This window comes from Poecilia formosa, unplaced genomic scaffold (assembly GCF_000485575.1).
Source record: "Poecilia formosa unplaced genomic scaffold, Poecilia_formosa-5.1.2 Scaffold35, whole genome shotgun sequence".
NCBI lineage: Eukaryota > Metazoa > Chordata > Actinopteri > Cyprinodontiformes > Poeciliidae > Poecilia > Poecilia formosa.
In genome coordinates, this window is record NW_006799974.1 from 106,969 (window position 1) to 132,948 (window position 25,980).

Genomic DNA, 25,980 nt, shown 5'->3' on the forward strand with positions numbered 1-25,980 from the left:
AAAACGGTGTAGTGTGATGTCTTCAAAGTATTTCCTGGAAAATGCAGTTTGGAAAGCAATTCAACAAACATGAAGCTACCTGCATTACCTAGTTGGTAATATCTATTCTCCTTTGCCCACTATCCTGAGTTTCATTATTTCTCCCCTCTAGTCAAAACTTCTTCCATGTGACTGTCATGCAGCTGCAAAACCACTGTGTTAAGGTGTGGCCACTCGTAAATCTCCAGTCAATCTAGTGAGATCTTGGGCTTCTTTGATGATTGAATAAGTCTGAAACATGAAACATGATTAGCATTGCACCACTGTTGCTTAAAAACTTAGATAAACAAAGCCATGCAGAATCAAAAGTGCACATTATTCAATGAGTAAATTGTGGTATTCCACTCTGGATAATGTTTTAGGATTGATTGCTATGCAGAGGCATTGTCTAGTATAAACTTGATAAACTGATGTTAATAGTTTTCATGATTCATACTGTGGTTGGGTTGAAGAGGGTGGTATTAATGCACCTCTCTATATAGATATGCTAGAAGTATTTATAAAGTTTGTAAATAGATAAGATACAATTTTATAGCTAATTTTCCTTTAAGCAGTTTTGATTTTTTGGCCATGGAAATACTTTTATACTATTGCAACACTCTCATTGTCATTGACGTGTAATGCAAAAGACAAGAATAAGCATCAAATTCAATGTCAGATTTGTCTTATTCTATACCTCTCACACCTGTCACTGTGTTACAGCTGCTTCCTGAATAAACCCACAAAGCTTCAAAGTCTGCTCAGCCTTTCATTGGCTGTCTGTCACAGGGCTCTTGAGATTTCTGACAGGTAAGGCTTTTGCCAGTGACTGGTCTACCTCAATCCCTCACGCTGCCTTGGTATTTTCAGAAACTACTCTGAAAGCATCTGATCTCTGGCTTGCTGTGTTTTATGAAAAAGCCTCAAGCCCCCCTGATAAAACTGAGCACAGAGTTATCCAGATTCTCATTCTTGTAAACTTGAATAACATGGACTGTATTTTTATTTTTAATTCTGTAAAAGAACACAATTTAAGTTTTCAGACTTGCATTTAAACCTATAATAGATAGACTTGTGCATAAATTTAAAAGTAGGGAGGATTTTCTATGCTATCGTGACAACTTAGGGAACAGGAAACCACGGTGCATTAATACTGAAATAGTCTTTTAAGCATATTAGTTGAGTATTTTAATTTGATTTGTTTTACTGTGTATGGACCAGGGCAGCTTTCAGTCTTTTAAGTAACCATGAAAATGTATATAACTAAAGCCTGACTGAAATTCAATCATCTAACAGGACATACTAAGCAAACAAGCAACACAGCGGCTAAAATTTAAATAAACCTTAAGTTTTGAAACAGCATATGTAAAGTTAAGACTTGCACTTTAATGGTACTGTTATACTTTCTAAAACAATGCTTCAAAAGTCCGCTTAAGTATAAAGAAACTATATAAATAATAAAAACACACAAATGATAATTACTTTTATGTATTTTATTTACTAAGAGCTTATACAAGTACAGAAATATTTTTCTTTTAAGCAAATGAGGGCAGAATAACAGTACAGACATACAAAATATCAATACATTTTTGCAAAAAAATAAAGTGCATTTTAAAATTAGTCTTTAGATAATAATCAGAAATGTATAAATTAGCTTTTTCACACCCCAAGAACATTAACTTCTGTGTAGATGACGTCTTGCTCTTCAGATGCTGTGGCCCCTGTTCTTTTTTTGCTGGCTTTTCTTTTTGTTGAAACTGATGAATAAACCAAGTCCTCATGTGACTGAGGGACACAGAAAAAAACAAAACAAACATAAAACACATAATTTTGCTTCCTAATATCAAGTTCTATTTGTATTTATTACCTTCTGACTTTCTGGATTTCCTTTGGTTGGTTCATGTACGTGGAGTGCAACTGTGTCTAAGTTGAAAAATAAAATAACCATGTAAAACGTTGTGTCAAGTTTTCCAGCTCATTTTTTATACATCAGTATTTGAGACTACTTACCATTGCGCGAACCTTTTAACTGTTTATTAATTTCTATGACTAAGTATATGAGGAAGGCTATAACAGCCAGACAGATGGCCAACGCAGCACTCAGTAGACAGGCAACTGTATAGTAATTTCTTGAATCTCCTTTGTTTTCTACTGACATGAAATAACAAAACAGGAAGTTCTGTATTCAAAGATTCATTGAAGTCATTTAATATTTCACTTTCAGTGTTATGAAAGATAGATTACCTTCAGTGATATTCTTTGATTTTTCTATAGATGTGTTCTTGTCATCCTTTACCACAGCACAGTGATACATCTGAGCATCAGACAAGCTGAAGTTCTTGAAATAGCTGTAGAAACATCCTTCAGAGTTAAATTTGAATCCGCTTTCCTCAGTAATGTCAGTGGAGTTGAAACCTGGAAAAGTCTGAATCGATTCATCTCTAAAACAGAGGAAATTTTCATCTTCAGGACATGATTTATTTTGAGAGTCACGGAGGACTGAACAATAGAGAGTCACTGAGTCATGAAGATGGGCTGGAACAGATGTGGGGACTGTGGTGACAGCAGATTCTAGATTCACAGAAATAAAATATATTTTTTTAGAAACATTAGAAAAGCCTAGAAACATTTACAAAGAATAACTTCAGTTGATTCTAAAATAAATTAATTCATAAACATTTTATAATGTTTTTCTATTGACTTACCTATAACTGTCAAGAATGTTATGTTCATAAATGTCCTGTTTGCGTTATAGACTCTAAGACAGAAATAAAATCCAGAATCATTTAGCTTCACGTTTGCGATCTGCAACACATGAATTCCAGCATCTGGCCAAACTTTAATATGAGAATATATGTTATCATGTTCCTTTAAGATTTCAGGAGTATTTCCAGATTTGATCCTGATCCATTGTATATCTCCAGCATTCCTGCGTGAGCATGTCATCCTCACATATGCTCCTACATAAACAGTCTTTGTGTCAGTGGTTGGGAAATCTTGACAACCTGAGCAATTATTAAAGAAAACGTAACTTTTACACATCACAGTTAGAGAATCATAAAGTAACAACAGAAATTGCAGATGTAGATTAAATCTGAGGCGTTAACTTACGACCATCTTTGAGCATCAGGAGTAAATAAATGAAAAGCATTGTTTTCTGGTGATCCAACAAAAGATTGCTGTGATTCTGTGACCTTATTAGCTATGATTCAACTAAATGTGACCATATAAACTGGGAGGAGCCAGTTTTAGGGAACCTTGATTGGCTGAAATTTAGAACAATCTTGTTGCCCTTTTTCCTTTTCTACCACAATGGAAATAAGGTGAGCTCTCAGACACAAAAGCACCAAACAAAAAACATCAGTAAGCTGCTGTCATTTCAAGGTAGATTCTCATTGTGGTTTTATGTCAGACATGGTTATAAAAAGCTCAAAAGCTCAGTTTATGCTCGCATGGCATTTAGATTTTTTCATCTCATCTTTTCTTCACTTTCAGTGTAAACCAAAACGCTCTAAAGCAAGCAAAAGAAAAAAAAAAAGAAAGTTTGTCTAAAAGGTAATTTCTCAAATATATACTAACTTGCTGTTCAGCCTCTTGTAGGCAAACTAGTAATAAAGCCCCAAAACATTTTGCAACCTTGTTTTTCTGTTTTTACCTGTATGAAGACTCCTGCCAGTCATGACTGCAACTTCACAAAATGAGCTGAGTTTGTCCAAATATGTGTGAGACGGGGAGGAGGGGGGGCCGGGGGGGTTGCTGACAGTTTGAGCAACATTCTCATGCGACTGACTGTTCTGCTGTCGCTTTGAGGTTCCATGATGCCGACTTTGGTGTTACATATCGGAGCAAAACGAGGGTGACTAAATTGAAATGTTATGAGAAGTTGAGTCATCTTTAAGGAGGCTCAGTCGTTGGTGCCACATTATGATTAAGTTAGTGAAAAGACCTACTCTTGAACTTCACTTTTCCACTGACTAAAATAGCATTTTTATGAAAGACTTTTCACTTTGTATGGGGCTGCCTGTATGCAGACTGAATTTCTAAAATTTTCCTTTAACAAAACAATTCCACAGATTATTGTTCTTCACATGTTGTCTTTCTTTCAAAAAATACCGCGTGTGTAATAAACTTAAGTAATTCTTAATAACTGTGACACATGGGATTTTCCTCAATGTGTCATGGCAATAAGAACTTTGAGGTTTGTACAAATTTAATTTATCTTAAAAAAAAAAAACAGCTATCTTTAAAACGTGCATAAGAAAACATCTTTCATCATTAAACGTAAAGAAATAATAATTTGTTCCAATCCCTTCACATCTTATTTCACAATATGCACAAGAAAATAAAACATTAGCATAACAAAGGCATTAATCCTAAATGATGAGATTAGTGGAAGCATTATCTTTTAAAATATTATCGATGCAATTGATAAAACACACCACAGTTTCTATCGGACAACCTCATGTTTGAGAAGTTGTGGTTTGTATGATTCAGTTACGATGTAATTACTTAACACATGTCATCACAGGAAGCCTTCAAGAATGATGCATTTTGCTCTGGGCCCAACACCCAACGTGCACAAAGCTTCATCCCTTCCATCCAGTTTGTCAGTAGAACAGATATCACTTTCATGGTATTTTTAGGCTTAATTGCTACAAAAATGTCTGGACATATCTTTTAACATTGATTTGTCCATAAGATGAAGTATCTTAGAATGTCGTTATAAGATGTTGTTCAAAGTTTAGCTGGATGAGACGACATCTTTCAGTGTTGACATACAAAGAGGCTTTGCACTTTTCATATATAATTTATTTATATTTATTTTATTCTTTTGAAAAATAAATGTTCCCTTTTTTGTAGGAATATTATTTTGCTTTCTTCAGGTTGGAGAGTTTATTTTCCCTACTTTATTGCCTCTGAGTTGAAAAGTTGAAAACTGAATTTTCTCATATTTACTTAATTTTTGACTACAAATTAATTTTGAGAACTTGAGACATGTAAATGTCACAACATTTCTAAGTGGAAAATATTGTTAGTATATGGTGTGCACTTCTGTAAAAAGTGTAAAAAGGAAGTTAAAAAAAAATAAAATAAATGGAAGAAGAGGTTCACATAATAACAGCCACTGGCCACTTGGCTAACAATAAACTTATTGTTACTATTTCAGCCTTATTGTGGATTTTGATATTTAGTTTTAATTGTAGCATAATATAACTCAATAGTTAAAATAAAATTTACAGCATTGGTGTAATTGTCCAACTCAAGTAGACAAACGGGTTGAAGATTAAATAATGTATAATGTAAAATGTATAATGTCCTAAGCAGGACATTTTTGTATCTAAAAACGATCAGAACAATTTCAGGATAGATATTTGCAATGCAAAGTCGTATTGCAATTAATACTAATTCCACTCTCACAATGTTGCTGTATTGGCTGCTAATACTTTGTCACAGAGATTCAACAGGACACCCAGAACATCCTGCTGCAACATGGTGACTTTATTAGAAAAATACTATTACTAATGTTTTGGCAACAAATTGAAACATTGTTATGGTCCTAAAGGTCTGCCCTATGTGATTTAAAACACACTGCTAGTCCTTAGCCTCATGTTGTTCTCTTTTGTTTTTTTGCATGAAGAAATTTGCTAATGCGCAAGGCTAGCATTAAGCATATAAACTTTTACCAACTTTGTTGTGACTCATTGTTAATTTTTTAGCTTGTAATTTAGTGCAGTTTCAGTTTAGACAAAACTTACAGGAAGATTCACTACTTCATTAAATAAAGATTTGAAGAATGTTTGGACTGGTTTTTAAGATGATCTCTGCACAGCTCTGTCTCTCTTTCTCTCTCTCTCTCTCTCTCTCTCTCTCTCCTTTCGTGCTTCTCAAGTCCAGTCCTCCGGTCCTCCTGCTCTGCATGTTTTGGATACATCTCTATTCCAGAACTGCTGACCCAAACGATTGCATGACCTCTTCTACAGCCATCAAGTACTGCAGAAGTCTGCTAAATCACCCACCGATTCAATCCATGTGTGTGGGTGAAGGGAAACACCTGAGACCTCTTGTCCTGCATGAAAAACGCTGTCAGAGTGAAAAACGTTGTCAGGGTGTCCAAGAATATTGGAGCTCAGTGTAGAGTGGATTATACAGACACACTGAGCAGTCAATACAGTCCCTTTCAGTATGAACACTTAAGAAAACACTTAGTTCCTAAAACCTGAAATGTGTTATGTCAATAAAAGATGATGGCCGGCCTAAAATAAAAGTTTTCAAGTTCTACACATCAAAATATTCAGTGAAAAAAAATGCCTGTACAACACACCAGATTGAATTTAACATTGCTGAGGGCATCACCTACAAATGACCCAAAATAGGTGGAGTCAACTCCGATTAAAAATTGCTAGACCGATACTGGATTAGGACATCCCTTTTACGATCTAATACTATGTAGATGATGTCTTAAAAATGTAGTCTTCTCACTGCTACAGTTGCAACAAGTCTGCATCAATCGTAGAACACTAATAACTGATAAACAATGCTGTTTTTGACTGGAACGCTTTGGTTTGCGACTATCAACTGAGTCAATATACTGTTGACCACAAGCCAAAAATATGTTGGTCTGACAGCAGAGTAACTTAGCAGCACAAAACCACAACTTCTGTTGTGTGACAGCAGCTAAGGACTTGCAAGATGCAGAGTTCACTGTGCGGCATTGGTTTTAGACCCTCCTAGTTCCATGTACAAACACATGCATTAGACTGCAAAGTTAACATATTATGAATAAATCTTCTGCCAAATTATGCCATACTCCAAGCTGTCCATACTGTTGAGACGCTTTACCAAGGTCAAGAAAGAGTTACATGTTGTTAGACAAAAGGCCCATTGTAAAGAGTTACATTTTTGATTCTGTTAGACGCTAAGGCCCATTTCTCAGAAAACAGAAACTTATCAGGCCACAGAGACATGGTGTGATTTCAGGGAGTGTCTTCAGTCCATATGATCAGCTAGCCTCCTCCTTCTCCTCAGACGCTGCACAGACTTTTTTAGATACTCTTCTCGAATGTAATGGTAAACGCGTCTCCTTTCAGCGCTGAAAGTGAATAAAACAAGTAAAGTCTGAATGATACTGTTGGCTGATTTTATGCTCCTTGTGTCAGTACAAATTTTGATTCGTCAATTAGGATTTCCATCCTCAACAATACTTATTCATAGAAGAGACAGAGTAAGATGTCTTCTAAAAATAAAACAATAACCAAAGTTTATTAAGTATGGCTCTTTGTTCTTAGTACCGTGGCTTAGCATGCACATTTGTTAACACATTTGTTAACAGAGAGAGGCAAAGAAATTCACACGAACTGCTGAGAAACAAACGATGCATGGAAACTTATGCACCGCTGTGGTTTGGCTCTCAAAGAAGGGTGAGAAAACAAAGGGGCTTTTCTTACTGTTTTACTTTCCACTTTCATCATAAAAAGCAGCCCTTATGCTGCTCTTTCTTAAGATAAAAGAGAAATACATGTACACTTCAATTACTCTAACTTTTACTTGCATCAGAAAAAGCTGCAAAGCAACTGAGCCCACAGAGGCTGGCCATGAAGCTCACTTTCTTTTCCGGTTGATGCAATATGTGCAGCAGCTGATGGACTTGCAGCATGTCTGAATATAATGCAAAAAATGACCACAAAACACAAACTAGGGTTAGTTGTAATGAGCAGTGCATCACTTAATTTTTCAAACTTTGATGGATAAAGTTGTACCTAAAGAACTAATTTTCTCTATGTATTCTGATTTAATTATTATATAGTAATCACTTAATGATATCTGTTTGCAAGACCTCATTCAGCCTGCTGAAGTCTCTTGCGGCCCACAGGGTTTATATCCGGTGGCTGATGCTCATAGAGAGGTCTGTTCTGAGTAAACACCTTCAGCAGCTGGTCAAAGGGCGGAGAAACAGCCAACCACAACTCCTGTCAGTGCGGCTGTCCATTGTTCTGCTGCATGTTCTCGTGACAGATAAGCCTCCTTTAGCTCCACAAGTCCATACTTTAGTTGAGATTTTTATTTTTTTATCTTTAAGATTGTTTTTGTTTATTTTCACTTTAAAAATAAAAACAAATACTTGCTTAAACTGTGGAAAGTTGTGATGGACAAATAAGACTCGGTTAACTCTAAAAACTATAGTTCTGTTGTTGTCTGTGTAAGAAAGTACTACAAGTTTGAGTNAAAACGGTGTAGTGTGATGTCTTCAAAGTATTTCCTGGAAAATGCAGTTTGGAAAGCAATTCAACAAACATGAAGCTACCTGCATTACCTAGTTGGTAATATCTATTCTCCTTTGCCCACTATCCTGAGTTTCATTATTTCTCCCCTCTAGTCAAAACTTCTTCCATGTGACTGTCATGCAGCTGCAAAACCACTGTGTTAAGGTGTGGCCACTCGTAAATCTCCAGTCAATCTAGTGAGATCTTGGGCTTCTTTGATGATTGAATAAGTCTGAAACATGAAACATGATTAGCATTGCACCACTGTTGCTTAAAAACTTAGATAAACAAAGCCATGCAGAATCAAAAGTGCACATTATTCAATGAGTAAATTGTGGTATTCCACTCTGGATAATGTTTTAGGATTGATTGCTATGCAGAGGCATTGTCTAGTATAAACTTGATAAACTGATGTTAATAGTTTTCATGATTCATACTGTGGTTGGGTTGAAGAGGGTGGTATTAATGCACCTCTCTATATAGATATGCTAGAAGTATTTATAAAGTTTGTAAATAGATAAGATACAATTTTATAGCTAATTTTCCTTTAAGCAGTTTTGATTTTTTGGCCATGGAAATACTTTTATACTATTGCAACACTCTCATTGTCATTGACGTGTAATGCAAAAGACAAGAATAAGCATCAAATTCAATGTCAGATTTGTCTTATTCTATACCTCTCACACCTGTCACTGTGTTACAGCTGCTTCCTGAATAAACCCACAAAGCTTCAAAGTCTGCTCAGCCTTTCATTGGCTGTCTGTCACAGGGCTCTTGAGATTTCTGACAGGTAAGGCTTTTGCCAGTGACTGGTCTACCTCAATCCCTCACGCTGCCTTGGTATTTTCAGAAACTACTCTGAAAGCATCTGATCTCTGGCTTGCTGTGTTTTATGAAAAAGCCTCAAGCCCCCCTGATAAAACTGAGCACAGAGTTATCCAGATTCTCATTCTTGTAAACTTGAATAACATGGACTGTATTTTTATTTTTAATTCTGTAAAAGAACACAATTTAAGTTTTCAGACTTGCATTTAAACCTATAATAGATAGACTTGTGCATAAATTTAAAAGTAGGGAGGATTTTCTATGCTATCGTGACAACTTAGGGAACAGGAAACCACGGTGCATTAATACTGAAATAGTCTTTTAAGCATATTAGTTGAGTATTTTAATTTGATTTGTTTTACTGTGTATGGACCAGGGCAGCTTTCAGTCTTTTAAGTAACCATGAAAATGTATATAACTAAAGCCTGACTGAAATTCAATCATCTAACAGGACATACTAAGCAAACAAGCAACACAGCGGCTAAAATTTAAATAAACCTTAAGTTTTGAAACAGCATATGTAAAGTTAAGACTTGCACTTTAATGGTACTGTTATACTTTCTAAAACAATGCTTCAAAAGTCCGCTTAAGTATAAAGAAACTATATAAATAATAAAAACACACAAATGATAATTACTTTTATGTATTTTATTTACTAAGAGCTTATACAAGTACAGAAATATTTTTCTTTTAAGCAAATGAGGGCAGAATAACAGTACAGACATACAAAATATCAATACATTTTTGCAAAAAAATAAAGTGCATTTTAAAATTAGTCTTTAGATAATAATCAGAAATGTATAAATTAGCTTTTTCACACCCCAAGAACATTAACTTCTGTGTAGATGACGTCTTGCTCTTCAGATGCTGTGGCCCCTGTTCTTTTTTTGCTGGCTTTTCTTTTTGTTGAAACTGATGAATAAACCAAGTCCTCATGTGACTGAGGGACACAGAAAAAAACAAAACAAACATAAAACACATAATTTTGCTTCCTAATATCAAGTTCTATTTGTATTTATTACCTTCTGACTTTCTGGATTTCCTTTGGTTGGTTCATGTACGTGGAGTGCAACTGTGTCTAAGTTGAAAAATAAAATAACCATGTAAAACGTTGTGTCAAGTTTTCCAGCTCATTTTTTATACATCAGTATTTGAGACTACTTACCATTGCGCGAACCTTTTAACTGTTTATTAATTTCTATGACTAAGTATATGAGGAAGGCTATAACAGCCAGACAGATGGCCAACGCAGCACTCAGTAGACAGGCAACTGTATAGTAATTTCTTGAATCTCCTTTGTTTTCTACTGACATGAAATAACAAAACAGGAAGTTCTGTATTCAAAGATTCATTGAAGTCATTTAATATTTCACTTTCAGTGTTATGAAAGATAGATTACCTTCAGTGATATTCTTTGATTTTTCTATAGATGTGTTCTTGTCATCCTTTACCACAGCACAGTGATACATCTGAGCATCAGACAAGCTGAAGTTCTTGAAATAGCTGTAGAAACATCCTTCAGAGTTAAATTTGAATCCGCTTTCCTCAGTAATGTCAGTGGAGTTGAAACCTGGAAAAGTCTGAATCGATTCATCTCTAAAACAGAGGAAATTTTCATCTTCAGGACATGATTTATTTTGAGAGTCACGGAGGACTGAACAATAGAGAGTCACTGAGTCATGAAGATGGGCTGGAACAGATGTGGGGACTGTGGTGACAGCAGATTCTAGATTCACAGAAATAAAATATATTTTTTTAGAAACATTAGAAAAGCCTAGAAACATTTACAAAGAATAACTTCAGTTGATTCTAAAATAAATTAATTCATAAACATTTTATAATGTTTTTCTATTGACTTACCTATAACTGTCAAGAATGTTATGTTCATAAATGTCCTGTTTGCGTTATAGACTCTAAGACAGAAATAAAATCCAGAATCATTTAGCTTCACGTTTGCGATCTGCAACACATGAATTCCAGCATCTGGCCAAACTTTAATATGAGAATATATGTTATCATGTTCCTTTAAGATTTCAGGAGTATTTCCAGATTTGATCCTGATCCATTGTATATCTCCAGCATTCCTGCGTGAGCATGTCATCCTCACATATGCTCCTACATAAACAGTCTTTGTGTCAGTGGTTGGGAAATCTTGACAACCTGAGCAATTATTAAAGAAAACGTAACTTTTACACATCACAGTTAGAGAATCATAAAGTAACAACAGAAATTGCAGATGTAGATTAAATCTGAGGCGTTAACTTACGACCATCTTTGAGCATCAGGAGTAAATAAATGAAAAGCATTGTTTTCTGGTGATCCAACAAAAGATTGCTGTGATTCTGTGACCTTATTAGCTATGATTCAACTAAATGTGACCATATAAACTGGGAGGAGCCAGTTTTAGGGAACCTTGATTGGCTGAAATTTAGAACAATCTTGTTGCCCTTTTTCCTTTTCTACCACAATGGAAATAAGGTGAGCTCTCAGACACAAAAGCACCAAACAAAAAACATCAGTAAGCTGCTGTCATTTCAAGGTAGATTCTCATTGTGGTTTTATGTCAGACATGGTTATAAAAAGCTCAAAAGCTCAGTTTATGCTCGCATGGCATTTAGATTTTTTCATCTCATCTTTTCTTCACTTTCAGTGTAAACCAAAACGCTCTAAAGCAAGCAAAAGAAAAAAAAAAAGAAAGTTTGTCTAAAAGGTAATTTCTCAAATATATACTAACTTGCTGTTCAGCCTCTTGTAGGCAAACTAGTAATAAAGCCCCAAAACATTTTGCAACCTTGTTTTTCTGTTTTTACCTGTATGAAGACTCCTGCCAGTCATGACTGCAACTTCACAAAATGAGCTGAGTTTGTCCAAATATGTGTGAGACGGGGAGGAGGGGGGGCCGGGGGGGTTGCTGACAGTTTGAGCAACATTCTCATGCGACTGACTGTTCTGCTGTCGCTTTGAGGTTCCATGATGCCGACTTTGGTGTTACATATCGGAGCAAAACGAGGGTGACTAAATTGAAATGTTATGAGAAGTTGAGTCATCTTTAAGGAGGCTCAGTCGTTGGTGCCACATTATGATTAAGTTAGTGAAAAGACCTACTCTTGAACTTCACTTTTCCACTGACTAAAATAGCATTTTTATGAAAGACTTTTCACTTTGTATGGGGCTGCCTGTATGCAGACTGAATTTCTAAAATTTTCCTTTAACAAAACAATTCCACAGATTATTGTTCTTCACATGTTGTCTTTCTTTCAAAAAATACCGCGTGTGTAATAAACTTAAGTAATTCTTAATAACTGTGACACATGGGATTTTCCTCAATGTGTCATGGCAATAAGAACTTTGAGGTTTGTACAAATTTAATTTATCTTAAAAAAAAAAAACAGCTATCTTTAAAACGTGCATAAGAAAACATCTTTCATCATTAAACGTAAAGAAATAATAATTTGTTCCAATCCCTTCACATCTTATTTCACAATATGCACAAGAAAATAAAACATTAGCATAACAAAGGCATTAATCCTAAATGATGAGATTAGTGGAAGCATTATCTTTTAAAATATTATCGATGCAATTGATAAAACACACCACAGTTTCTATCGGACAACCTCATGTTTGAGAAGTTGTGGTTTGTATGATTCAGTTACGATGTAATTACTTAACACATGTCATCACAGGAAGCCTTCAAGAATGATGCATTTTGCTCTGGGCCCAACACCCAACGTGCACAAAGCTTCATCCCTTCCATCCAGTTTGTCAGTAGAACAGATATCACTTTCATGGTATTTTTAGGCTTAATTGCTACAAAAATGTCTGGACATATCTTTTAACATTGATTTGTCCATAAGATGAAGTATCTTAGAATGTCGTTATAAGATGTTGTTCAAAGTTTAGCTGGATGAGACGACATCTTTCAGTGTTGACATACAAAGAGGCTTTGCACTTTTCATATATAATTTATTTATATTTATTTTATTCTTTTGAAAAATAAATGTTCCCTTTTTTGTAGGAATATTATTTTGCTTTCTTCAGGTTGGAGAGTTTATTTTCCCTACTTTATTGCCTCTGAGTTGAAAAGTTGAAAACTGAATTTTCTCATATTTACTTAATTTTTGACTACAAATTAATTTTGAGAACTTGAGACATGTAAATGTCACAACATTTCTAAGTGGAAAATATTGTTAGTATATGGTGTGCACTTCTGTAAAAAGTGTAAAAAGGAAGTTAAAAAAAAATAAAATAAATGGAAGAAGAGGTTCACATAATAACAGCCACTGGCCACTTGGCTAACAATAAACTTATTGTTACTATTTCAGCCTTATTGTGGATTTTGATATTTAGTTTTAATTGTAGCATAATATAACTCAATAGTTAAAATAAAATTTACAGCATTGGTGTAATTGTCCAACTCAAGTAGACAAACGGGTTGAAGATTAAATAATGTATAATGTAAAATGTATAATGTCCTAAGCAGGACATTTTTGTATCTAAAAACGATCAGAACAATTTCAGGATAGATATTTGCAATGCAAAGTCGTATTGCAATTAATACTAATTCCACTCTCACAATGTTGCTGTATTGGCTGCTAATACTTTGTCACAGAGATTCAACAGGACACCCAGAACATCCTGCTGCAACATGGTGACTTTATTAGAAAAATACTATTACTAATGTTTTGGCAACAAATTGAAACATTGTTATGGTCCTAAAGGTCTGCCCTATGTGATTTAAAACACACTGCTAGTCCTTAGCCTCATGTTGTTCTCTTTTGTTTTTTTGCATGAAGAAATTTGCTAATGCGCAAGGCTAGCATTAAGCATATAAACTTTTACCAACTTTGTTGTGACTCATTGTTAATTTTTTAGCTTGTAATTTAGTGCAGTTTCAGTTTAGACAAAACTTACAGGAAGATTCACTACTTCATTAAATAAAGATTTGAAGAATGTTTGGACTGGTTTTTAAGATGATCTCTGCACAGCTCTGTCTCTCTTTCTCTCTCTCTCTCTCTCTCTCTCTCTCTCCTTTCGTGCTTCTCAAGTCCAGTCCTCCGGTCCTCCTGCTCTGCATGTTTTGGATACATCTCTATTCCAGAACTGCTGACCCAAACGATTGCATGACCTCTTCTACAGCCATCAAGTACTGCAGAAGTCTGCTAAATCACCCACCGATTCAATCCATGTGTGTGGGTGAAGGGAAACACCTGAGACCTCTTGTCCTGCATGAAAAACGCTGTCAGAGTGAAAAACGTTGTCAGGGTGTCCAAGAATATTGGAGCTCAGTGTAGAGTGGATTATACAGACACACTGAGCAGTCAATACAGTCCCTTTCAGTATGAACACTTAAGAAAACACTTAGTTCCTAAAACCTGAAATGTGTTATGTCAATAAAAGATGATGGCCGGCCTAAAATAAAAGTTTTCAAGTTCTACACATCAAAATATTCAGTGAAAAAAAATGCCTGTACAACACACCAGATTGAATTTAACATTGCTGAGGGCATCACCTACAAATGACCCAAAATAGGTGGAGTCAACTCCGATTAAAAATTGCTAGACCGATACTGGATTAGGACATCCCTTTTACGATCTAATACTATGTAGATGATGTCTTAAAAATGTAGTCTTCTCACTGCTACAGTTGCAACAAGTCTGCATCAATCGTAGAACACTAATAACTGATAAACAATGCTGTTTTTGACTGGAACGCTTTGGTTTGCGACTATCAACTGAGTCAATATACTGTTGACCACAAGCCAAAAATATGTTGGTCTGACAGCAGAGTAACTTAGCAGCACAAAACCACAACTTCTGTTGTGTGACAGCAGCTAAGGACTTGCAAGATGCAGAGTTCACTGTGCGGCATTGGTTTTAGACCCTCCTAGTTCCATGTACAAACACATGCATTAGACTGCAAAGTTAACATATTATGAATAAATCTTCTGCCAAATTATGCCATACTCCAAGCTGTCCATACTGTTGAGACGCTTTACCAAGGTCAAGAAAGAGTTACATGTTGTTAGACAAAAGGCCCATTGTAAAGAGTTACATTTTTGATTCTGTTAGACGCTAAGGCCCATTTCTCAGAAAACAGAAACTTATCAGGCCACAGAGACATGGTGTGATTTCAGGGAGTGTCTTCAGTCCATATGATCAGCTAGCCTCCTCCTTCTCCTCAGACGCTGCACAGACTTTTTTAGATACTCTTCTCGAATGTAATGGTAAACGCGTCTCCTTTCAGCGCTGAAAGTGAATAAAACAAGTAAAGTCTGAATGATACTGTTGGCTGATTTTATGCTCCTTGTGTCAGTACAAATTTTGATTCGTCAATTAGGATTTCCATCCTCAACAATACTTATTCATAGAAGAGACAGAGTAAGATGTCTTCTAAAAATAACAAATAAAAACAATAACCAAAGTTTATTAAGTATGGCTCTTTGTTCTTAGTACCGTGGCTTAGCATGCACATTTGTTAACACATTTGTTAACAGAGAGAGGCAAAGAAATTCACACGAACTGCTGAGAAACAAACGATGCATGGAAACTTATGCACCGCTGTGGTTTGGCTCTCAAAGAAGGGTGAGAAAACAAAGGGGCTTTTCTTACTGTTTTACTTTCCACTTTCATCATAAAAAGCAGCCCTTATGCTGCTCTTTCTTAGATAAAAGAGAAATACATGTACACTTCAATTACTCTAACTTTTACTTGCATCAGAAAAAGCTGCAAAGCAACTGAGCCCACAGAGGCTGGCCATGAAGCTCACTTTCTTCTCCGGTTGATGCAATATGTGCAGCAGCTGATGGACTTGCAGCATGTCTGAATATAATGCAAAAAATGACCACAAAACACAAACTAGGGTTAGTTGTAATGAGCAGTGCATCACTTAATTTTTTAAACTTTGATGGATAAAGTTGTACCTAAAGAACTAATTTTCTCTATATATTCTGATTTAATTATTATATAGTAATCACTTAATGATATCTGTTTGCAAGACCTCATTCAGCCTGCTGAAGTCTCTTGCGGCCCACAGGGTTTATATCCGGTGGCTGATGCTCATAGAGAGGTCTGTTCTGAGTAAACACCTTCAGCAGCTGGTCAAAGGGCGGAGAAACAGCCAACCACAACTCCTGTCAGTGCGGCTGTCCATTGTTCTGCTGCATGTTCTCGTGACAGATAAGCCTCCTTTAGCTCCACAAGTCCATACTTTAGTTGAGATTTTTATTTTTTTATCTTTAAGATTGTTTTTGTTTATTTTCACTTTAAAAATAAAAACAAATACTTGCTTAAACTGTGGAAAGTTGTGATGGACAAATAAGACTCGGTTAACTCTAAAAACTATAGTTCTGTTGTTGTCTGTGTAAGAAAGTACTACAAGTTTGAGTATGTAGCTTAGAAAAAGCCCTGTGCATAAAAATACAAAAAATGGGGCAAGTTTTGACTGGTAAAAATGAAAGTAGCCACTGATGACACTTGTAAAACACTTTACAAGTGTCAAAAAGTCAAGTAATCCTTGTGCGGTTTTAGGTTAACTAACTTCTTTAATCATTTGAAATGTAATAAAAATTATTGTAATTCTGCATTAGAGCATTAGAGGAACATTAAAACAACTAATTTTAGACTGTGCAGTATGAGACAGCATGAACTTGAGTACAAAAAATATATATATATATATATATATATATATATATATATATATATATATATATATATATATATATATATATACACACATACGTACGTGAAGTGGAACCTAATCAGCTTCTGATTGATGTCTTCTCTTTCTTACCAGAGTTGCCCCCTACAGGCCAACAAAAGGTTTTCAGCTCTAAGGATCATCTACTATGACTTGGATATAAACTACTTCAGAGACTCTGGTATCTTACTTCAAAAATTTATGCCTTTTAACATCTCTGTGGGGTGTCAAAATGCTAAGCAGAAGAGTTTCTGGTGGTAATCAATTTTGAAGGCAATTTTGAAGACTGAAACAAATTCACCGAATGTATGATTTTATTACCTGATTTTATTATTGTTGAATATAAATGCTGATTCCTACAAATCGTACTGTTATCTCTCCAGTTGTCAATAAAAAAAAAGGAAATGATGGATTCCAAAAACTTTGCAAGAATGTTAATATTTTGTTAAGAAATTTGACTGAACAGATCAAGATAACAGAATCCAAAACACAGCTACCAAGGGGATACAGAAAAAAGAGAACACATAAATTATATAGATTAATTTGAATTTTAACTTTCTTTAGAGAAAATAAAAAAAAAATCCCAAAAATTTTTTGCTCCCATCAGGCCTACAGCATCTTATGATGTAATTTTTAAGTGTAACATGGTCATACATGTACAGTTTCTTTTTTAGTTCACATGGTCTGAACTGTTTTGTACTGTGATGATCATAATGCGAAGGTGGGAAATACCTACTTTTTCAGATTTCTTTGAACGCAATGTGAACTTTGGCCAACAGCGCATCTATTATTTTGCTAATTCCTAATTAGAGAATTAATGTTCAGTTTTAGACACATTCAGACGTTGTATTAAGGAAGTTTAAAATAAACTTAAAAAAATAAATAAATCAGTCATACATGAACACGTAATAAAATTTGATAAAAAAATTCAGATACTTATTCTTTTTTTACAGAAGAGGGCTATCAATCTCATTAATCTGAAACTCTTTCACTTGTATTTACCATTTAGTAATAGTAAAAAAAAAATACTCACATAGTTTTTGAAAGTGTGTTACACTACACATTATATTCATATTTCAGTGTATATCAGAGTGATACGCACAAGTACAACTGTGCTAAGCAATGAAAATAAAATAAAAAAAACACAGGTGTTTTTAAACAAGACTTAAAGTTTTCACCCTTGTGAATTGTAAGTTTTCATATAGGCAAAATATGGCCTGGTTAAATGCTTTTTCAAAGAATAATAATAATAATAATAATAATAATAATAATAATAATAATAATAATAATAATAATAATAATAATAACAACATTTCCAGTAGCAACAATATTTATGGAGCTATTGATCAAACACCAATCCATTGACACCACTGTAGACGGCCTCTGATGTTTCTTTGTTTCTTCTCTCTATTCCGGCAGCTTTCCTTTTGGTGAAAGTGGGAGCAGTGTAAACCAACGAGTTGTCGTTTCTCTGAGGAAAGATTAGATTTATGGAAAAATATGGTGCAAGGTCAGAATTAAAAAAAGAACAAAAACATATGTAGATAATAGTGGAACATGTTAGAATTTACCTGTTGAATTTGCTGATCATCATGACTCCCTTTACCATCTGTTTAATGTGTGACAGAGATTTTAAAGAAAAATCATGAAAAATATTTTCACACCATGTTAGATTTACTGATAGATTTTGATTTACCATTTGAACATTGACAAGTTTTCTTCATGAGGATGTAAGTGAGAATGAATATAACAATCACACTTGCAGTCAAAATGGCACATAACACAATAAATACTGCATTTGTCTTCTGCAAATCTAACATGCTGGGACCTGAAAACATTAAAAAAAAAAGTTAAGTTTTTTATAACAAAAGACAAGATAGAAACATTTTCTGGTACATTTTTTGAATTCAGTCCTATTTAATTCAATGCAATATATTTTAAAAGTTCATTTATTTCAGTGACTCAATTCACTAAATGAAACATAATTACACACATATTCATGTTTTTAAGCCTTTACTTAATTGTGATGATTTACGAGTGAATTGCTGCTTATGCAAGTAAAACATTGAAGTAGGAATGTTACATCCAAAAAAAAAAAAAAAACAATTACAGAAATATGGGCTTGATTAAAAGTATGTTTAGTACTTGCTTAAAGGTTATAATTTTCAAAAGATACTTTTAATCTGACAAATGAGCTGTATTAAAAGGCATTCTAATTTATTAAAAATGACTGCGCATCTCCATAAATGTTCAAAGCTTTGGATTTACTGTACCTTCTATGTCCAGTTTGGTCCCATTTCCAAACAAAAGCTCTCCACATGAGGCCACAGCACAATAGTAAGTCCCAACATCAGAAGCAGTGATGTTCTTCGAGAAGCTATAGAGACATTTTCGCCCAGAATGATCATCAGGATTGTTCTTACATTCATTACTGTGGTTTGCAGGAGCATAAATTAAACTGGGATGAGATCGATCTGATCCAGCTAGGAACCAGAACACCCTATGATCTGTTGAACAAGTTTTATCTTGAGAGTTAAAGAGGACTGAACATTGTAGAGAAACTGGGCTTCCTGGATGAACTTGATCAGGTAGAGGGTGTTGGACGATGGCAGTGATGTTTGATTCTTTTCCTGGAAAAATAATAAAACGGGATTTAAAAATTGTGGCTTATGTTTTTATTCTTCCTACCATATTGTAAAATAGTATTGTGCATAGTTTTACTTCTCCTTACCACTAATTCTCAGAAATTCTCCCTTTAAAAAAGTCATGTTGAGCCGATTAACTTTTAGGCAATAGTAAAGGCCAGCATCACTGTGCTGGACTTTACTAATGTGCAAGGTAAAGGTATTTGTCTCTTGTTTTGCTGTAATATGAGCAGTTTGTATAACATCACTAAAATTGAAGGAATATGTTCCTCCCAAGAATTCAGGCCAGTGTCCAGGAATAAATCTGATCCAATACAGCCTTGCTCCATGATCAGAGGTCGAGCGCGGGCAGATTAGGGTCACATCTTCTCCAACAGCAACAGTTCTTGTCTCAACACCCAGATTATCTTTGCATCCTATATCAACACAACAAAACAAACAAAAAACAGAGCAGAGGAAGTCAGAAATGTGTCTTTTTTAGTAAAATCATGTGCAGAAAATGTGGAAAGAAAATGACACTTTACACTTACGTCCAACTACGACAGAGAGAATGAAGTAAAAAATGATCAGCATTTTCTCATCAATCCACTTCAGGCTTCGTTAATGTGAGGACACATTGTCGTCGGGGATGTAAATGATTCACGTTATTGTAAGCATATAAAGAGGGCGGGGAGAAACTTAAGACAATTTGATTGGCCATCGGTGATGCTGCTATTTTCACCTCAGTGGAAATCATATCAACAAACTTTCCACCCAAAACACATAACACAAACATCACACCTTTGTTTTGTTTTTCATGCTCGGTTCCAATCAGTAACAGAGAAAATATAAGTTACTGTAACTATGATACCACTTTAACGATAATTTTGCCCTTTATTAATGGATATTGGACATTATAACATGGCAAAGTTTGATTGATTGGCCTTTACTTCAGAAAGGGAACAGAAGTAAACACATTCTGTACGCTGTAGTTTTACAGTTGCCTTAATTTGTTTTCAGTAAACAAAACAAAAAAAATTTTTCTTTGAGAAAATGAACTTTCTCAAAGAAAAAAAAATTGTGTGCGTGGGTGTGTGTGTGTGTGTGTGTGTATGTATGTTCACAGGATTTTAAAGAATTAACGCCACAGCATGTTATGGATTTTCACACCGGATTAGTATTGATTCCAATAGATTGTTGGACAATGATTCATTTTGCTTTGAAAAAAAGAAAAAAAAAACAAAACAAACAATGGATTGTCTTCTTATCATCAGTGGTGTCCTGTTTGAAAATCAGGCCTCAGACTGAGGCCTGATTTGGTTGACTGTTTCATGAGTCTTTGAGCATATTATCCACACTATCTTCTACTTCTATTGTTACTACGAATTACAAGATACAATGTCTGACCTCTAAGTTTAACTACAAGATTAGAGGAGAAAAGGGGCCTTTTCAGTTCTCTTGCCTATTCACATGTGTAACCCAGGTTAAAATAGCCTCTTCATAAAAATAATAGTAAATTAGATAAATAGGACATAAATAAATAGGAGAATAAATAGGGAATTAATTGAAATAGCCTTTTCATAAAAATAATAGTAAATTAGATAAATAGGAAATAAATAAATAAAATAAATAGGGAATATGGAATAGGGAAAATAAATAGGGAATTAATCGATCTTAAAATTGTTATTCTCTTATTCCGAAGGGTCACATTTATGTGTAACCCACGTGACTAGCTTCAGCCAATCGGGTTGCTACGTTCTCTGACGAGAGAGCGTAAAGCAAGCAGAGAGCGTAAAGCAAGCAGAGAGCGCAGAAGCAAACGGGATTGTGCTGAAAAGAAAAGATAAGAGAAATTGACCACTCGTAGCTGATTTGCTGTCTAAGACGAGTTTGTTCTTTTTATTTCTGGAGAAGGAGCTTTTCCCATATTTTTTCTCTCACCCTGACTGCGTTCGGGATCATTATTTTTGTGTTGTGGAACTGGACTTGGCTTTTTTTTGTTTTTGTTGTTGTTTTGTTTTGTTTTCGTTCGGCTGGGATTTAGACTAAGGAGTCTCGGATCATCGCTGTATTGGATCTTCCTAAAGAATCTCGGATCATCACTGAATTGGATCTTTCTAAGGAGAACGAGATGGCGAGCCAACCCGGGAGCTTAATGACCATCAAGTAGGAGCTACGCCTTCTGCTGGACATTGCCAACCTCGCGACTTGGTATGACCTGCCTATGTTGTCGTGCGTATTAGCAGTGGGTCACTGAAACAGAATTAACTGTTGAATCATCGGAAGAAACAAGACATCAATCTGAAGCACAGTTGATCTGTCCTTTCTGAATTGTTCTGCTGTGTTGTTGTTTTGCTGTTATTGTTTTTTTTTTTTTTACTCCTTAAGGGAAACACCAAATAATTAAAAATAGATTAAACAGATTAAAACAAGCTGTAAATCAAAATAGATAAATAGTATTAACTAGAACTTAAATAGAACTAAATAGTATTAACTAGAACCTAAATAGAACTCTAACCTAGGTAAAAATAAATAGTATCCTTAATTTAGATTTATAAAATACTCTGAAAGGAACTGGAAACTTTTTTTCTTTTTTGAATCTGTGTCATTGTGTGTTAATTGTGTAATATTGTTGTTGTCTATTCTTTTATTGTTCTTTAAACAAATAATAAGCCGGCTGTTTTAACTTAATTTTCTTTGGTCTGTGGTCATTAATTCAAACTACACTTCTCACTACTCCAGTAGCCGAACCTAGCTCTGGTCTTATTACAAATTTATTAACTGTAAACACATAGCGAGTGTTACACATGTACATATTTATTCACACAAAAAACACACACAAAGCACAAGTGCACAACAGCTACAGACAACATCTCTGCAGAGCAAAACCTTGGGAAAAGTAGCACACCACCTTGATTCTTTATTCTTTGTGCAGTGGCTGACAAGTTGCAACAAATCTCAGAAGTGGCAGTAAAGCAGACATGAAACATAAAGGAGGAGTTCTCTCATGAAGAGTGCCCCTACAGGTCAGTAACTGTAACAAACTGTTTTTTTGTAATAATATAGGGAAGAAATAAAGTAAAGCAATGCAATTGGCAAAAAAAAAAAAACCCCAACAAAAAACAAACAAAAAAACAACCTTAAACAACAAATAACATACATGGTAATAGGTTTCAAATAATTCCTTATTGTATGTATTGGTAAATGTTATAAGTTAAGTAAGCATCCATAGTAAGTCATTTGTTTGATTCATGAAAATAATATGTATTCAATCTTATGATGCAACATATGGCCAAGAAATAAAATAAAAATAAGATGAACTGAGTGTAAATGAGTCAAAATAAAAGCTGCAGATCTCTGCTGATGGCCCACCGACACAGTCAGGAAATGTGCTGCCGAGCGTTCAGAGTATGTTGTATACTCACTGCTCTCCCTCGACACTACTTTTATAAAATTGGTTTTGAAATATCAAAGCCAACCTTTCTGTGAAGAAGAAAGAAGCTGATTGTGAATCATGAGAAATATCTGGCGTGATTAAACAGACTAGTTCAACAGCAACACTCAGAGTAGAGTGGAGAACTGAGCAGCAAGTGCACCAGCTTATGAAGTGATCAGTCTGTAAAGGTCAAAACTGTAGTTACAAACAGAGTGGAACATTCTGGTTTGTGGTTTTCTTTTGACTCAGCATGCAGCTGACCAAAGGGCAAAACATGTGGTCAGACTGTACCTTTTTACAACATAAAGCACCTGAGTGGTATAACCACATCTCCTCTGGTTTGACTGTAGGCGTCATCCTGTGCTGCATCTCATACGTTCCTGCCTCATCTCTTGTTTGGTGCCTGCTTCTAACCTGCTGGCTGGTCAATAATGGTGAGAAAAAAATGTAAGATTTCTGAATAATAAAATCAGATCAAAATTAATGAAACAATGAAACCTGTTGATCAAAACAGTGACTGTTGGATACAACAGTATGAATAGAATTGCTCATGCTTTGATTCTCTCTCTCTTTCTTTCTCTATGTCTCTCACTAAATGTGTTGCTATTTTCTCTTCATAGGTTTCATAGTGAATCTAAACTACTTTCCTATTTATAGAGCCATTGGCTGTCCTCTGATCAATCACTGAAACAATTATTTAGGTAAAGATGACATGGTAGGCTGATGATACCTCTTGCAACTTTGTTTCACTTCATATGTGGTGGATTTTATAGTCAGGTCTGTTCTGAGTAAACAGCTTCAGAGGTTGGTCAAAAGGCGGGAAATGGCCTATTGCATCTCTTGACAGTGAGTGTAGCTGCTTTACTGCTCATGTTTCTGTGGTTTTTGGTTTCATAGAGTGGTACGTCCATTAAAAGAAAAACAAATATGTCTCAGTACATTTACCATTTAAAAAAATTTAAGATACATGTTTACAAAACCAGAGACTTATTTTGTGGGTTGTATTAGCCTTGCTTCCGCTTGCTGTTGCATCCATAAAAGGCATCATGCTGGGCTAAAGAGCACACAGTGTAATCAAACAAATGCTCTTGCAGTACAATAAGATTGTAAGAAGGACACTACCAGGTGAGGATTATAGGCAGAGACTGTCAAAGGGGCATATTAAAAGTTCACAAAGATATATATTTCAGTCAAATAGAAAGTGAGAAAAACAAAAAATAAAAACCACAAGATAGTAGTTTTGCAATAATGTCTGACAGATAAAGAATGACAGAAACCTCAACTGGCAACAACTTTTTTCAGCTGCAGTCACTCAGGGTCAGCACTCAGCTATAAGCAACATATCCTGAACTGCAAAACATATTCCAGTATCAATACTCAGTCTATGCATAATAAACATGGCAAATACTATGTATTTAAATTCAGGTAAATAAGCCAGTTTAGGAGCTCAGTAAAGGTTGTAAGTTTTTTTTTTAATTTTTTTTTTTAAATGGGGCCATATTTGCAAGAAGTGCATTTGTAGGTTGAGCAGCAAAGTTGAGTACATCCAAGGAAAACTCCCCCAATTCTTAGCAAGTTGTTATGTAGGTGTCAAAGTTAATTAAAAAAGCACTTGTACTTCTAAAGCAATCTGTTCGTTTACACTTTATTTAGATTACAGAAAATATAAAAATAGAAAATAAAATGAAGTGACAGGTTCAAAACACCAGCTTTTTAAAATTTACAAAACAATTATCACAATATCTGTTTGTAGCATATGAATATTTGAAACAAGATCTCTTGCTATAAATTTGATTTTTTTTTATTGAAATCAGTGATGTTGTTTTTTTCAGTTTTCTGTACACCTGTGTTGTTCTCTCCAATCAGAAAATCTCATCTTTAGGCCAATCACAATTTTCACACATGCACCCCAGTCTTCAAGCATTCATAGATTATCATTGAATTTGAATTAGAGCCAGCAGTGAATGCAATCTTATCTTGTTTTTGCTGTCCGTGTTTATTATTTACATAATAAATCTCTGTTTTGGCTGTTGGTCAGATTTGTTCAATTAAGATAAAACACAAAAAGCTGATACATTTAATGAAAATTATGAAAAACATTTGACTGGTTGCATATGGTTTTCATACTAAAATTGCAACTTTACAAAATCCTTTCAGATGTTGGCTTTAGCATTTTATTCCATAACAGCAGCATAGATCTTTTTTGTCTCCGTGTTTGTCTTCTTTGTTCCATTATCGTCATTCATTACTGTGAAGACGACGGCAGAGTAAATATTTGACTGCCATTTTTTGAACAACACTTGTTTTGCTTGCTGGGCTGCTGAAACTGAAGTTAGAAAAATAGAAAGGAAAAAAAAAATGTTAATTACGTAGAACATATCAATTAGATTTTTTGTGTAAAAAAATGAATGACTTAGGTTACCGTTGCCATTGCTTTCCTTTATGGCACAAATAAGGACAGCTAAAACAATTAGGCTGATGGCCAAGCCAAATCCAAAGACAATGTTGACCAGCGATGAACAAGTGGTGGTTGCTGCAAAGAAAACAACAAGAAGAAACTTAAATATGAGTCCAAGATTATTTTTATATATACAAATATTAAAAAATGGCATTAAGTGTCATTAATTGTAAATTGGAAATAGTTTGTCTGATAAAGGATATTTTGTTTGGTTATGGACTTTATGAGGAACAATAAACAATACTTTACAAATACTTACGCTTAAACATAAGATTAGTCTGGTATATTTAATATGCTTTACATAGATAAGTCATGTGGTCCTTAGATCTTAAAATATTGTCAATAAAACCTCAAATCTACAGATTAACATTAGTTATTACACTGTCATTTTTATATCTCTTGAAAAATGCTCAGTGAGTATATAAAAATAGGTATATAAAATCATTTATTACGATGTACAACCGGCTAGCGTAAATAGTTTAGCGTACCTCAAGACATTCAATTATTGGCAACTAAAAAGAACATTTAGATTTTACTTTATCCCATTTCTGGATAAAGTATTGCATGCATTTATTCATTACGTTGCATCTATTTTACTTTATGGTAGCCATGCAGAACCTGCTTCTTTAACTGCTCAGCGACATTTCTAATAAAAGTACTCTG

General features: G+C 34.7%; 3 protein-coding genes across 5 annotated transcripts; all 3 read right to left on the reverse strand.

The window, feature by feature from the left end:
- Positions 1 to 1,496: 1,496 nt before the first annotated feature.
- On the reverse strand, positions 1,497 to 3,211 carry LOC103136835 (uncharacterized). Of its 2 annotated transcripts, none has more exons than XM_007550265.1 (6): positions 3,130 to 3,211; positions 2,724 to 3,023; positions 2,263 to 2,589; positions 2,029 to 2,166; positions 1,886 to 1,941; positions 1,497 to 1,803 (listed from the first exon to the last, which is right to left on the reverse strand). In XM_007550265.1, exons 1-6 carry the CDS (start codon positions 3,167 to 3,169, stop codon positions 1,678 to 1,680), a joined length of 987 nt encoding a protein of 328 aa, XP_007550327.1. In that variant the 5' UTR covers positions 3,170 to 3,211; the 3' UTR covers positions 1,497 to 1,677. The 2 variants fall into 2 exon arrangements, with proteins under 2 accessions (XP_007550327.1, XP_007550326.1); XM_007550264.1 differs by having other exon boundaries at positions 2,029 to 2,169.
- A 6,526-nt stretch (positions 3,212 to 9,737) lies between these two features.
- On the reverse strand, positions 9,738 to 11,452 carry LOC103136836 (uncharacterized). 2 transcript variants are annotated; one of them, XM_007550267.1, is made up of 6 exons: positions 11,371 to 11,452; positions 10,965 to 11,264; positions 10,504 to 10,830; positions 10,270 to 10,407; positions 10,127 to 10,182; positions 9,738 to 10,044 (listed from the first exon to the last, which is right to left on the reverse strand). In XM_007550267.1, the coding sequence occupies exons 1-6, from the start codon at positions 11,408 to 11,410 to the stop codon at positions 9,919 to 9,921; spliced, it is 987 nt and encodes a 328-aa protein (XP_007550329.1). In that variant the 5' UTR covers positions 11,411 to 11,452; the 3' UTR covers positions 9,738 to 9,918. The 2 variants fall into 2 exon arrangements, with proteins under 2 accessions (XP_007550329.1, XP_007550328.1); XM_007550266.1 differs by having other exon boundaries at positions 10,270 to 10,410.
- Positions 11,453 to 18,100: 6,648 nt separating this feature from the next.
- On the reverse strand, positions 18,101 to 20,066 carry LOC103136837 (uncharacterized). The gene is made up of 6 exons (XM_007550270.2): positions 19,975 to 20,066; positions 19,531 to 19,860; positions 19,073 to 19,429; positions 18,496 to 18,627; positions 18,371 to 18,408; positions 18,101 to 18,270 (listed from the first exon to the last, which is right to left on the reverse strand). The coding sequence occupies exons 1-6, from the start codon at positions 20,015 to 20,017 to the stop codon at positions 18,139 to 18,141; spliced, it is 1,032 nt and encodes a 343-aa protein (XP_007550332.2). The 5' UTR covers positions 20,018 to 20,066; the 3' UTR covers positions 18,101 to 18,138.
- Between the last annotated feature and the right edge of the window lie 5,914 nt (positions 20,067 to 25,980).

Coding starts and splice junctions, on each gene's coding strand:
- LOC103136835 (XM_007550264.1), bottom strand. CDS start 3,169: ATGCTTTTCATTTATTTACTCCTGATGCTCAAAGATGGTC. Junction 3,024..3,129: donor CCTGATGCTCAAAGATGGTC/GTAAGTTAACGC, acceptor ATAATTGCTCAG/GTTGTCAAGATTTCCCAACC. Junction 2,170..2,262: donor ATCAAAGAATATCACTGAAG/GTAATCTATCTT, acceptor ATTTCATGTCAG/TAGAAAACAAAGGAGATTCA.
- LOC103136836 (XM_007550266.1), bottom strand. CDS start 11,410: ATGCTTTTCATTTATTTACTCCTGATGCTCAAAGATGGTC. Junction 10,183..10,269: donor GTTAAAAGGTTCGCGCAATG/GTAAGTAGTCTC, acceptor TTTTCAACTTAG/ACACAGTTGCACTCCACGTA. Junction 10,045..10,126: donor GAAATCCAGAAAGTCAGAAG/GTAATAAATACA, acceptor TGTGTCCCTCAG/TCACATGAGGACTTGGTTTA.
- LOC103136837 (XM_007550270.2), bottom strand. CDS start 20,017: ATGCTGATCATTTTTTACTTCATTCTCTCTGTCGTAGTTGGAC. Junction 19,861..19,974: donor TCTCTCTGTCGTAGTTGGAC/GTAAGTGTAAAG, acceptor GTGTTGATATAG/GATGCAAAGATAATCTGGGT. Junction 18,271..18,370: donor ATGATCAGCAAATTCAACAG/GTAAATTCTAAC, acceptor ATCTTTCCTCAG/AGAAACGACAACTCGTTGGT.